Source organism: Sturnira hondurensis, unplaced genomic scaffold (genome assembly GCF_014824575.4).
Source record: "Sturnira hondurensis isolate 20B ecotype Veracruz unplaced genomic scaffold, ASM1482457v3 Scaffold0025325, whole genome shotgun sequence".
NCBI lineage: Eukaryota > Metazoa > Chordata > Mammalia > Chiroptera > Phyllostomidae > Sturnira > Sturnira hondurensis.
In genome coordinates, this window is record NW_028097956.1 from 635306 (window position 1) to 648205 (window position 12900).

General features: G+C 68.7%; 1 protein-coding gene across 14 annotated transcripts in view; it reads left to right on the forward strand.

Moving 5' to 3' along the window:
- BRSK2 (BR serine/threonine kinase 2) overlaps positions 1-12900 on the forward strand; it is a 41980-nt gene that overhangs the window by 24277 nt on the left and 4803 nt on the right. For 7 of the 14 annotated variants that reach the window (XR_005065502.1, XR_005065503.1, XM_037039175.1 and 4 more), the window contains exons 3-17: positions 40-125; positions 1706-1846; positions 2164-2280; positions 2747-2780; positions 2911-2979; positions 3072-3218; positions 4440-4471; positions 4759-4923; positions 5024-5121; positions 5204-5354; positions 6376-6441; positions 8002-8062; positions 8341-8917; positions 9487-9535; positions 12475-12598. Coding sequence is in view for 10 of the 14 variants with exons in the window: in XM_037039175.1 (XP_036895070.1) it covers positions 40-125; positions 1706-1846; positions 2164-2280; positions 2747-2780; positions 2911-2979; positions 3072-3218; positions 4440-4471; positions 4759-4923; positions 5024-5121; positions 5204-5354; positions 6376-6441; positions 8002-8062; positions 8341-8917; positions 9487-9535; positions 12475-12598 (1917 nt within the window). In the remaining 4 variants the exon portion in view is untranslated. The remainder of the gene's footprint in view (positions 1-39; positions 126-1705; positions 1847-2163; positions 2281-2746; positions 2781-2910; positions 2980-3071; positions 3219-4439; positions 4472-4758; positions 4924-5023; positions 5122-5203; positions 5355-6375; positions 6442-8001; positions 8063-8340; positions 8918-9486; positions 9536-12474; positions 12599-12900) is intronic. The other 7 variants (XR_005065505.1, XM_037039183.1, XM_037039184.1 and 4 more) reach the window with 3 other exon arrangements.

The window sequence follows — 12900 nt, forward strand, 5'->3', positions numbered from 1 at the left end:
CCAGCCCCCATGTGACACGACGCCCCCCCCCGCCCACAGGTGGAGCGGGAGATCGCCATCCTGAAGCTCATTGAGCACCCTCACGTCCTGAAGCTGCACGACGTCTACGAAAACAAAAAATATTTGTAGGTATTGCTGGGCGTGCAGGGCTGGGGTGGCTGGGGGGGCACTGTGGGCCCGCGGGGGGCACGCAGCGAGGCTGGGAGGGGCCGTTTCAGCAGAGCCCAGGTGGTGATGGTGCCGTTCCTTGACCAGACCTGGGGACAGGGCTTCCTGGAGGAGGGGTCCAGGGGCAGGGGCCCCAGCAGGGCACCAGCGGCCGGGCCCCTGTTCACCTTCGGATGGGTGGGTGACAAGCTGCCTGTGGCGGGGGGGCTGTGAGGAGCAGGGATGCTGTCACCCCAGGTGGGTCCGCACCGGTGAGCGGGAGACGCTTGGCCACCTTCACACCATGTCCAGGGGGCCGATGTGGGGTGCTTCTGCACAGGACATGTACTGCGCTGGTCACCTCACTTGTGTAGAGATACTTTTGAGGATGGACACCCGGGGACGAGGGGCAGAGCACTTGGCTCTGAGGAGGCCTCCCGGGAGGGGGCCAGAAGCAGGGGCGGGCCTAGGATGAGGCCTGAGGAGGGGTCTGGCCTGGGCAAAGACCCGTGACAGGAAAGGATGCTTAGAATGAAGATGGGCAGGGGACCATCTCAGGCGCTTCTGGAGCCCCCCCCCCAGGGGGCCCCATGTCCCAAGGCAGCCAGCAGCCTGGAGGCAGGGCCCCAAGGTCAGCGTCCCAGCAGGCCCCACTTCCTGCTGGGCCCTTCTGCTCCCACCAGGACCCCACCAGGGACCTCTGCCATGTCTCCAGCCCCTCCCCCACCTCTTCTCTCTGCAGACTGGGCTCTCCCGGGGAGGAGGGGTGTGCCCCCACACAGTTCTGCAGGACCAACTCTGGAGGCAGCTGGTGCCCTGCTCCCCTCCCCCTCTCCTCTCCTCCCCTGCCCCTCCGCTCCCCTCCCCAAACACTGTAACCCACCAGCACCACCACCCAGGGGGCTCCCCAGCGACTCCTAGGGGCATCCGCGCAGCCCCCTCGTGCCTGCCCAAGCTCCTGAGGCCCCACAGGCTTCAGTGAGTCCCAGGACCACCTCCTGCCCCACCCCAGACACCTACCCCCTTGGGCTCCACCAGCGCAGTTTCTGCCCAGAAAGCCGGCTGCCACCCCGAGGAGCGTGGGGTCCCCCCACCCCCACCTCCCCCAGGAGGGCTTCCTGCCCTCCACCTTTCCACCTCTCTTCCCCCGCCCCCTGCCCCTGGCCCGGCTATGCCCCGCTTCAACCCGTGCGCAGGTTTCAGGGCCCCTTGCCGGCCAGGGCTCCCTGAGGGCCCAAGTGTCTGGCCCACCTGCTGCTCTGGGGGCTCAGCCTGGGCTGGCCAGTGTGGAGCCGGGTGGGGAGTGGTTTGCCTGAAAGGGCCAGGCCCCAGATCCAGGAGGGTTGGTGACCACTGACCCCCTCTCACCTGGGCACAGTGTCCCTCAGCGCCGGGGACAGCTGGGGCCCTGCGCCCAGGCCCTGGCTCCAGGGGCTCCTGCAGATACTGCCCTGGCGGCGGGCCTGCCGGGGGGGGCGGGCTGGGGCCCTGGAGCTGGGGGCGGCCCCAAGGTGGGCGGGTACACGCGTGCGCCCACCTGACGCTCACCGCCCGGCAGATACCTGGTGCTAGAACACGTGTCGGGTGGGGAACTCTTCGACTACCTGGTCAAGAAGGGGAGGCTGACCCCCAAAGAGGCCCGGAAGTTCTTCCGGCAAATCATCTCGGCGCTGGACTTCTGCCACAGCCACTCCATATGGTGCGGGCCAACCCCATGTGACCCACCCCCCTACCCCCGGTGCCCGGCAGGACCACAGTCCCTCCCTTCCGGAAGCCCCCCGTGGCGTGGGCCCCGAGGTGTGGGGGGAGCAACGAGGGGGGTGCTCCAGGGGAAGACAGCGCAGCTTGCCGCTTTAGCACGTGTTGGTCCCAGTCCCTCCCAGGCCCTTCGCAGCCAACCGCCAGGCCGGCGACTTCTGATTGGCTGCCCGTAACGTCACCAAACTGGGCTGCCATTGGCTGGGCGCTGGGGGCTTGTGGGAGGAATCTGGTTAGCCCTCTCCGCCTCCCTTCCAGCCACAGGGATCTGAAACCAGAAAACCTTCTGCTGGACGAGAAAAACAACATCCGGATCGCAGACTTCGGCATGGCGTCCCTGCAGGTGGGGGACAGCCTGCTGGAGACCAGCTGCGGGTGAGTAGGCGCCCTGCGCTGGCGGCGCCCCCTCCCGGCCGCGGCCGACCCTGCAGCCCCAGCTCCGCTTCCGCACTCCAAGGCCTGGGTTGCAGGCTGGACCTCTGGCTCCGCTGCAGGCGGCGGCTCCGATGCGCGTTGCGGCGACGGGGCTGCAGGTCACCCGGGTGGCCGCGCGGGCTCTGCCCGCTCATTGGTGGTGCTGGGAGGTGACTCCCGTACACCCAGGCACGAAGGACGTCTGTCTTCGCCCAAGTAGGGGGTGGGGTGACCGCAAAGCCCCTTTAGGCTATTGGTGGGCTTGAGGGCCCCGCAAGGGAGTCTCCTTCCCAGCCGATGTATGCGGGGCAGTGGGGAGGCGCCCCTCTTTCAGCGTCCACCTGCTGTGGGCCTGGGGCCACCCCGAGGTCCTGGCTGCGCGGACAGAGTCTGGAGCCTGCGCCCTGACCGCTGCTTTTGCCTCCAGGTCCCCCCACTATGCCTGCCCCGAGGTGATCCGGGTAAGTAGTCACTGCGCGCATCAGACCTTGCCTGTCCCAGGGGCCGCCCCCCACCCCCGCCGGGGCCGTCCTGAAACCCTCTGTCTGGGCCCCTCGTTCCCTGCGAAGCCAACCGCACCACCCTCCGCAGGGCGAGAAGTACGACGGGCGCAAGGCAGACGTGTGGAGCTGCGGAGTGATCCTTTTCGCGCTCTTGGTGGTGAGACCGCCCGGTCCACGCCCCGCCCCCCACCCCGTGTCTCTGTCCCGCCCCCAGCCCCCACCCGCGATGACCCCGTTCCCTGCCTGCAGGGGGCGCTGCCCTTCGACGACGACAACCTGCGGCAGTTGCTGGAAAAGGTGAAGCGGGGTGTGTTCCACATGCCGCACTTCATCCCGCCCGACTGCCAGAGCCTGCTGCGCGGCATGATCGAGGTGGACGCGGCGCGGCGCCTCACGGTGCGTGGGGGCGGGGAGGGTCGGAGGGTGCGGGGCTGCACTGCCAGTCCAGACTGCGGGCCCCTCCATGCCGCCTCTCTGTGCTAGGAGGCCTGTGCTTGCCGGTGTGGTGCAGGGAACCCCGAATGTGCACGGGTGTGTGTGTGCTGTACACAAGCGTGAGTGCACGCACAGCTGTGTGCGCCTGCGCAGGGACAGTGGGTGTGTGCTTGCACGCATGCACGAGTGGGTTGTGTACCAGTGCACGTGTGTGTGCACAGACAGGCGTGAGTGCGCACGGGCGTGAAGTGCATGTAGTTGTTTGCATATGTGCATAGGTTCGTGGGAGCACACCGGCATGAGTGCATGCACAACTGTGGACACACTCGTGAGAACGGTTCGTGGGTGTGCGTGCCCATGTGCGGGTGCAGTGGTGGGTGCATGTGGCCACACACATAGACGCATGCCCGTGCGAGCGTGTGTCGGTGTGAATCTGGGCGCAGACACGTGAGTGGGCGTGGGCCCCTGCCGCCTGGGTCCTGCAGGGGCAATCGTGGAGCGATGGCTGGGCCTGGTGGGCCTTACCCCCACCCCTTCTGGGCCAGCCCTCAGTGGGCGTGGTCCGGACAGCAGCCCTGGGTCTGGGGCTTGGGGGGGCCGGGCGTTGAGGGAAGCCCCACTTCTGACAGCAGCCTAGTCAGAGGGTAGCTGGGGCTAGGGTGTTTAGGTCCCTGTGCAAGGGCAGCAAGACCCCCTGGGCTGACCTCTCCAGGACGAGGGTGACCAGTGACTAAGAGGTCACCTTCTCCCGCCCTCCCCAACCCAGCTGTCCACAGGCTGGTGGAGACGTCCTGGGGAGGGGGGCCTCCACCCCAGCCCCTTCCATAGGTGGGCTGCCCGGGCTGCCTTCTGCTCTCCTCAGCCTCCTGCCCCTGCCTGCGGCCCCCACACCCCTCCCTGGCATTTCTTCTTCCCCGGGCGCAGACAGTCAGGAGGCTGAGAATGCAGGCCCTCCCGTGTTCCTCTATCCCCCCCCCCCTGCTCATCCACCCCTCTCCTCTGCACCTGCATCCTCACCCTCCCTTCAGCACCACCCCACGGCCCCCCTCCCGCTCTCTCGCACTCCCACCTTCCTCCATGGTGGTCCCCCCGTCCCCGCATGCCTCCGATCCCGCTCCCTCTGGCCCCCTAACGTGGGCTCCCTGCCCCTCCATACTAACGTCCTGTTTCTCTCTCTTGTAGCTAGAGCACATTCAGAAACACATATGGTATATGTAAGTAGCTTTTCCTGCCACCCCTCGCCTGCTTTGCCTGCTGCTGCAGCCCAGGGGGCCTGCTAGGGAAGGTGGGGGGAGGACCCGGCCCAGCACAGGCCTGTCCCGCCCGAGCTCAGGGGCTCCAGCAGGCCAGCCTGCGCTGGGCGCAGCAGGACTCAGGAGGTGCGCAGGGGCTGGGACAGGGAGAAAGTGGCAGGGCTCAGGGCCCGCAGGGGGTGGGCTGGGGGAAGGAGGCTCAGGCTGGCTGAGGTCAGTGACCACTGGGGGCACCCTCTCATCCACAGAGGGGGCAAGAACGAGCCTGAGCCAGAGCAGCCCATCCCCCGCAAGGTGCAGATCCGCTCGCTGCCCAGCCTGGAGGATATCGACCCCGACGTGCTGGACAGCATGCACTCGCTGGGCTGCTTCCGAGACCGCAACAAGCTTCTGCAGGACCTGCTGTCGGAGGAGTGCGCGCCGGGGGCCCCCCAGGGGGTGGGGGGTGGGCCGAGGCGGGCCTGGGCTCACCGCGCTGCTGGCCCCCCCACCCCGGGCCCTCCACCCCTGCAGGGAGAACCAGGAGAAGATGATCTACTTTCTCCTCCTGGACCGGAAAGAAAGGTACCCCAGCCACGAGGATGAGGACCTGCCCCCCAGGAACGAAATAGGTACAAGGCCCCCAGGAGGCCGCCCCCCCCCCCCGCCGCCGTCCAGACCCAGGGCTGCTGGCCTGACCCCCGTCCCCCGCAGACCCTCCCCGGAAGCGTGTGGACTCCCCGATGCTGAACCGGCACGGAAAGCGGCGGCCCGAGCGCAAGTCCATGGAGGTGCTCAGCGTGACAGACGGCGGCTCCCCGGTTCCTGCACGGAGGGCCATCGAGATGGCCCAGCACGGCCAGAGGTGCGTGCCTTCCGTGGGGACCAGTGCCTGACCGGCTGGTGCCCTGGCCGCCTCAGTGATGGCCGTGCTGGGCCTGATTCCTCTCTGCCCCCACCCCCTGGCCCTAGGGCTGGGCTGGCTGCACTGGGCCGCAGGGGCCGAGCTCGGCTGGGCTGGCCTGGGCAGGGCTCTGCTTTGTTGGCCTGGGCTGCGTTAGGCCGTCCCAGACGGGACTGGGCTAGGCTGGACTCCAGAGGACCAGACTGGGCTGGACTGGGCTGCACTGGACTGGCTGGACCGGAGTGGGCTGGGACGAGCTGCCGTGGGGTGGACTGGGCTGGTTGACCTGTGATTAGAGCCCAGCAGACCTGTCCCTGCTTCCCACTGGTCCTGTGCTGGGGTCACCTGAGGCTGGGCCGGGGCAGGGAAGTGGGGTTCTGGGGAAGATGAGCAGGTGCGGGCGGTCCCAGCAGACCCCCAGGAAGGCCAGGCATCCTGGCCCCGCAGCCACAGCTGACCTGGGACTGGCCGGCAAGCCCTGGGTCCCTCCTCACTGTGGTGTTCTTGCCCAGATGGAGGCTTCCGCCGGCTGGGGAGCCCCAGCCGCCTCTCCTCCGCTGGGTGCACAGGCTGGCCAGGCCTCCCGAGGAATTTGCCAGCAAACGGGCACTGCAGGCAGCTGGGCCGCCGCTGGGATGGCTGTTCCATGCGGCCCCCCCAGGGAACCAGGCTGGCCTGGCCCCTGGCCTGGGGTCCCAGCCCTCCGGGCCTTTCTCCAGGTCTCCAGACCTCTGGGGCCTCCTGGTCCCTGGGGCTGGCAGTGGGCGCTGGGTGTCCCGCAAGGCTGGCCAGGCCACCCTGCCCTGAAGGCTGCCAGGGCGTGTGCCATGGCCCTGTGCCCCCCTGCCCACATCCCCTGGCATCTGTGGGCCCCGGCCTGGGGCCGGGTGGGCTGCCGGCTCAGAGCCGGTGGAGGTCTGGCCTCTGGGCCGCCTGGCGGCTGCGGCAGTAACTCTCTTCTCTCGCTTTGTTCCCGCTGTAGTAAAGCTATGTTCAGTAAAAGCCTGGATATCGCCGAAGCCCACCCCCAATTCCGCACAGAAGACAGGTACACACCTTGCCCACCCGCCCCCGCCCCCCAGCCCTCTCCCCTTCGGCAAGGGAGCCTTCCAGAAGCCGGGGGAAGGGCTGGGTCAGGCCAGGCTGAGGCCCCGGAGGGGTAGGGCTGCAGGGCGAGGCCGATGGCCAGCCAAGGGACTTGGGAGACCCACTGTGCTCTCCCTGCCCCAGGCCCGAGGGGCTGCAAGAGTGAGGCCTCTTCTGGCCCACCCTCGCAGTGGCCCAGGTTGACCTCCCCTGGGCGTCTGTCCAGCGCTGGCACCTGGGTCCTGGAGCTGTCCTGATGCCCACTAGAGCCCCAGTGGAAGCCACGGCCAGAGGCAGCTCAACTGTCCCAAGCTCACTTCAGGCCCCCGAGCTGGTGGCAAGTGGTGTGATGGTCGCGGGGTCCTCTGCACCCCCAGCCCCCTGGAGCCCCCACGCTGCACCTGCCTGGGCACCTTCCCCGCTGCCTCTCGGCTGTTGCCAGCTGTGGCGTAGCCTCCAGGGGCTGCTGGGCTGGCGGGAGGGCGTGTAGACAGTGGCCGCCCCCTTCCTCCCTTGCTGCTCTTCGCTTCCTTGTGCAAAACAACAAACTTGAGCTGGCTCATGGGGGGGCGAATGCCAGTCAGCCTGTGGCTGCGGGGGCACCAGCAGGGTCCGCCGGCCCCCAGCTCCTCTCTCAGCATCAGAACTGTGGGCCCAGGCTGGACTCTGAGCAGGCTGGGCTGGGGGGCCGGGGCGGGCAGGGGTCTTGGGCTCTGTGCCTGTGTGAGGTGGGTGGTAGGACAGTTGTGGCCGCCGGGGTTGGCAGAGCGGCTGGGATCCAGGCCAGCCTGGCTCTGCTCCTCCCCAAGGCTGAGGCCGGGCCGAGATTGGGTGGGCAGTCTGTCCTTCACTCTCGGGTCCCTCCTGGGGCTGCGCCGGCCAGTCCCGTCTCCTTCCCCTGAGGTCGGGGGTGTGGTGAGGCCCAGAGTCTGCCCTGAGGGGTACGCTGCGTGCCTGTCTCAGCCGGGCACACTGGCGCAGTGATCTCCCTTTGGCCGGGCCCAGGCCAGGTCTGCGGCCCAGTGCAGCCACCGGTGGGAAAGCCCCACAGTCCCTGCCCACGCCCACCCAGCCTGTCTTGCTCAGGCCCACGGTGTGAGGGAGGAGAGGGCAGAGGGCTGGCCTGCCGCAGGCAGCCCTGGGCCAGGCGGGGGGACCATGGTTTCAGGCTGGCTCATGCCTAGCTGGCAGCCCTGGGCCAGCTCGGTCTGGGGGTCAGACCGGGCCCAGCTGGAGAGTGGTGGGCAGGTCCACTCCACAGGCGCCCTCCTCCCTCTGTCCACCTGAGTGCCCTGCAGGCCCCAGCAGAGGGCCCTCTGCCGGCTTGGGCCTTGGGCGGCAGCGCCCGTGTGGTGGGCAGGAGCCCTGGCTGCCCCCCTGAGCCTGGTGAGAGGTGGGGTGGGGGCACCCCGGGGCAAGGCCAGGGACACCGGGCCTCCGGGGCAGTCCGACTGTGGGAAGAGGCGTGGGGGGCCTGCCAGCCCGTCCCCGACTGAGCCCCGCCCGGCGCCCGTGCCCCTAGGTCCAGATCCATCAGCGGCGCCTCCTCCGGCCTGTCCACCAGCCCCCTCAGCAGCCCCCGGGTGAGTGAGCCACCCACTGCCGGCTCCCAAGCAGAAGGCGCCCGGGAGGGGGGCCCGCGTGCACTCTGCCACCCCGTGGGCTCTGGCTGCTCTTGCTAACTGCATGTTCTTTGTTTTGTTCTATGTGTGTCCTCGTGTGTCCCTCGTTTTCTTTCGTGGCAAACGCTGCCTGCCCCCCACCCCGCCTGCGCCCACGGGTCTTCCTGGTGCTGTGCATGCATGTGGGGTGGGGGTGGGCGGGCCCCTCCTCCCCTCCTCCCCTCCGTGCGGCCCTGTAGCCTGCTAGGAAGTTTGTCCTGCCCCCCCCACCCCCTGAGCTCCCCTTCGTGGCCTGCACCCCGGCCACCTCCGTGGAGCCCGAAGCTTGCCAGAGCGCCTTTCGGCCCGGACACGTCCTCCCTCCACAGGCTGCCCCGCAGCCCCACCCCAAGACCCAGACCTTGCCGAGCAAGGCCAAGCTGACCGACAAGCCTCTGCAGGGCACCAAGTCCACCCCGTTCCCGGCAGGCTCCCAGGCCCGGCCCCCGGGCCCCCGCGGCCTGGGCCCCCCGCTGGCCTTGCCCCCGGAGCTGGCCGCCCCACCTGCCCCGACCCGGCTCCCGCCCGCCGGGACTGAACCGAACACTAAATCTGTCCCCACCATACAGGTGACCCCTCACCCCTCTCCAAGGGGCAGTCCCCTCCCCACCCCCAAGGGGACGCCCGTGCACACGCCCAAGGAGAGCCCGGCCGGCACGCCCAACCCCACGCCGCCGTCCAGCCCCAGTGTTGGAGGGGTGCCCTGGAGAACGCGGCTCAACTCCATCAAGAACAGCTTCCTGGGATCGCCCCGCTTCCACCGCCGGAAACTGCAAGGTGAGCTGGGGCGCAGGGCCAGGGGCGGGTGGGTCCCCCAAGCACTGATGGTGGCCGTGTCCACTGAGCTGGCACAGGCCTGGGCAGCGCCCCCAGGTGTCCACATGTTCCCCACCTGCCCAGTGCGTGTGCTGCCCGTCCCAACTTGGGGCTCCCTGGGTCTCTAGCTCCTCTTCAGCCAAGTGGTCTCCTTGGGGGGCTGCCTGAGGCCCAGGGAGGAGAAGTGGCTGTGGGGCAGGTGTGGGCACGACCGTCAGCCCACGGGTAGAGCAGGGCAGCCTGTCTGTGCGCCAGGTGCAGCAGGTCAGCAGGCACAGCCCGGCCATCCGGGCCCACAGCGCCACCGAGGGGTGGGGCATCGGGCCCCTGCCAGCTGCTGGGGTGAAGGCTGGAGTGGGCAGAGCATGGTTTCAGCCGGGAGGTCGGAACAGCAGCCCAAGGCCCCTGAGGCCGTGGCCATGGCCCGGGCAGGTCTGACCCGTGCCCTTGGGCGTCACCAGGGGCGGGGCCCATGGGGATGGGCAGGGTGTTCACCACACCTTCTCGTCCTGTTGCTTCTGTGCTCACAGTTCCGACGCCAGAGGAGATGTCCAACCTGACCCCGGAGTCGTCCCCCGAGTGAGTGGCCCTGCCTGAAGTGGCGTGGGGGCTGTCCGCTCCCTCCGGGTGCTGGGACACCGAGTGTACAGGGGAGGCTGTAAGGGACCCCCGCCACGTGGTCGGCCAGCAGATCCTGGGAGAGCCCTGGGCCGAGCCCCCGGGCCTCCCGTCCTTCCCTTTCTCCTGCGGCCCCTGCCGCCGCTGGTCCCTCCTCCCCAGCACCCACATCTCCGAGTCTCTAGGCAGGGAGCAGCCTGCCTGAGGGCAAGCCGTTCTGGGGACAGTCTGGTCTACTCAGAGGCCATGGCCTGTGTGGCTGGAGGCAGGGGGCACAGCCCCCAGCTGAGCACGGCTTCCACATGCAGTAGCCTGTAGGGCCCGGCCTACTCACATTTCCATTGACCCAGTGCTAGGTGTGGAGAGGCCACCGGGCCAGCCTGGGCCACCTGTAGCAGGGGTCTTCCTGGGGCCTGGCTATGCTGGGCAGAGCAGAGCCTGGAAGGTGGCCATCGTGTGGAGTCATAGGTGGCCTGGGCTGGGGGCAGCTCAAGCCCTCACATCTCATCCCATGAGAGGGCATGGGGGCGTGGTGACAGCCAGTGGGCTGTACCCACCCTCTTGGCGGTTGGGACGTGAGGATGTCCCTCACTCAGTGTCTGCTGTGAAGGCCTGGAGAGCTCCCATCTGTGGTGTGGACACGGCAGGGCGCAGGGATTGCGCGGGCCATCACCTTGACCTCATGTGGGCAGTGAAGGCAGCTGGGCCGACTGTCCAAAGGGGAGAAGGCGTCACTGTGCCATGTGCTTGAGTGGGGCGGGCTCTGCAGCCCCATGGGGCGACCTTCAGCCTCGAGTCCTCGCTGCCAGGCAGGGTTTCTCAAAGGCGCTGGCCACAGAGCAGCCAGGGGTCTCGGAGGAGTTCACCACCACGCGCCAGGGCCCGCGGCAGCCAGCAGCTGGCAGCCCCTCCTTCCTGTCGAGTCCCGGCCAGAGGGCCTGGAGGCAACGAGCAGGTGCGGTGGCCCTGGGGGCTGGGCGCAGCGTCACCCCTGGCGTCTGCTCCCGCGCAGGACGGGCTCCTGCAGCTGCCGGGAGCCCTGTGTCAGTTGGGGTCTCCGTGGAAACCAGGACGGAGCGGGCACAGGCGCGTGCCCGTGGGGCTGGAGCTCGGCGTGCAGGCTGGTGGGCGGAGACCTCGGGGGGGAGGTCCCCCCTCCTCAGGGGCCCACACTCTGGAGGCTGGCCACTGACTGGACAAGGCCCCCTGACGGCCGTCTGCTCCACCCAGAGTCGCCGACCGCATGTCTGCAGGATGTCTCTAAGAAGCAACGCCCACACTGGCGCAGACAGACCAGGGTGGCACCTGGGGTGGCCGTCACAGGCCTGTGCCCACACGCCCTCCACCAGCCTTTTTGGCTCAGCCAGACTATTTCAGCCACGGGACTGATTCTGCCAGAGGCCAGGCCACTGGGGGCAGGAGTTGGTTTCCATCTCTTCCCTTCAAGAGAGGAGCAGGCAGGGCCCGAGCTGCAGGCCCCGGGCCCCAGCACGGCCTGGGGGTGGCACTGACCCACTGGGCCAGGGCCCTCACTCGCGGACGCGGAAGATGGCCCGAGAGCCGGCAGACACCAGGAAGGGAGATGAGGCGGCCAGGTGACAGCGCTGGGCCCGAGGCATGTTGCCATTCACGTCTTCTGTCGGGATTCCTGGCCAGGCTGATGAGGGGTTGGGCCTTTGCTGGCAGGTCGGTCACTGCCGTGGTGGCCGAGGAGCAGCTCTGGGTACGGGCAGGGCAAAGGAAGATGTCACTCAGCCAGGAGACCACCAGCCACACCCCAGGCCATTACAGAGCGTCGCAGGGTGCCCTGCCACCACCGCGGGGCGAGGCGCCGGGCCGGGCTGCTGCTCCTCGTGCTGGCCGTAGCCAGCGGGCGGTGCCTGGTCGTGCGTCCACACCGTAGCTGCCAGGGAGGCGACCAGAGGCAGCAGGAGGTGCCCGTCAGTGATGGACAGCTGCGTGACAAAGGGCTCCAACCTGGCCCAGTGCGACACGGTGCCGCTCACTCTCCTGTCTCCGTGGCCGGCTTGGCTGGGCTCTGCTTCAGGGAGGCCTGGGTGCAGCCGTCCCAACGGCCCAGGAACAGGACTGTAGTGGGCAGGATTCGGGTCTGCCCCACCAGAAGGCAGGACAACGGCCAGCAAGAGGCGAGTCACAGCCTTTGTGGCCAGATCTTGGAGGTGACATCCACTTGCCCCACGTTCTTCTGGTCAGACAGCAGCCACTGGCCCCGCTCAGGCCCCAGGAGGGCCACCCTGGAGGGAACCAGGAGGCAGAGCAGGGGGCCGGCAGGGTCTGTCACTCACTGTGTGGGCCGTCGCTGTGCGGGAAGGCTCTCCGTCCAACGCGGGGGTGCCCAGACCCAGGACACAGCGATGGGGTCGGGGTGATGACCAAAAGGAAGCCCTGAGCACAGTGGCTTAAGGGGCCGCTGGAAGGCCCTGCCAGCTCTGGGGTGTGGCCCTGCCCTGCCAGGTAGCTGGCCCCTGGGTCTGGTGTGACCTCCAAGTCCCATGAAGTGGCCTGAGCTGGGGCAGTGGGAGACAGGCAGCTGGGCAGCCACCAGGCCCTGAAGACGGAGACAGAGGGGGCTTGGGGGCCTGTGCCCCACCATGTCTCAGCCGTCAATACCCACCCCCACTCCCCACCCCCTTGCTTCCCCGCTCCCTTTGGCCCTGGGTGGGGGCACTGTCCTCAGGGCAGCTGGGGGAGGGCTGCGGAGCCAGAACCCCAGGGGGCGGGTGTGAGGCCCAGGGCCATGGGAGTGGCCGCAGGGTGGCCGAGTTGGTGAGCAGGGGTGACAGAGTCCAGGGCTGATGCAGGTGGCGGTCGGAAGGTGGGGGCAGAGGCCAGGGGCAGAGGCCGGGGGCAGGTGTGAGCAGCCCCCTGCCTGCCCCCAGGCTGGCCAAGAAGTCCTGGTTCGGGAACTTCATCAGTCTGGAGAAGGAGGAGCAGGTCTTCGTTGTCATCAAGGACAAGCCCCTGAGCTCCATCAAGGCCGACATCGTGCACGCCTTCCTGTCGGTGAGCGTCCTGCCCAGCCCGCATGGGGTCCCCCCGCCCGTGACGCGCCCCACCCCCACTGGCCCTGGCCCAAGGGACAGGCTCTGCAAACAGGCCCCGACGGGCCGGGCCGGGCCTTGGGGGCGGTGACACGTCCTGGAGACGGGCCGACGTGCAGGTGCGCTCCGCAAGCTGCCCGCTCCGGCGGCCCCTGGCCTCCCCAGGGGCGGCTGGGCCGGGCCTTCCGTGGGCTCCACCGGTCTCTGTGGGGTCTTCGGGTGGGTGTACAGAGAGCCCAGAAGGCTCGCTTCCGGGGTCCTGCC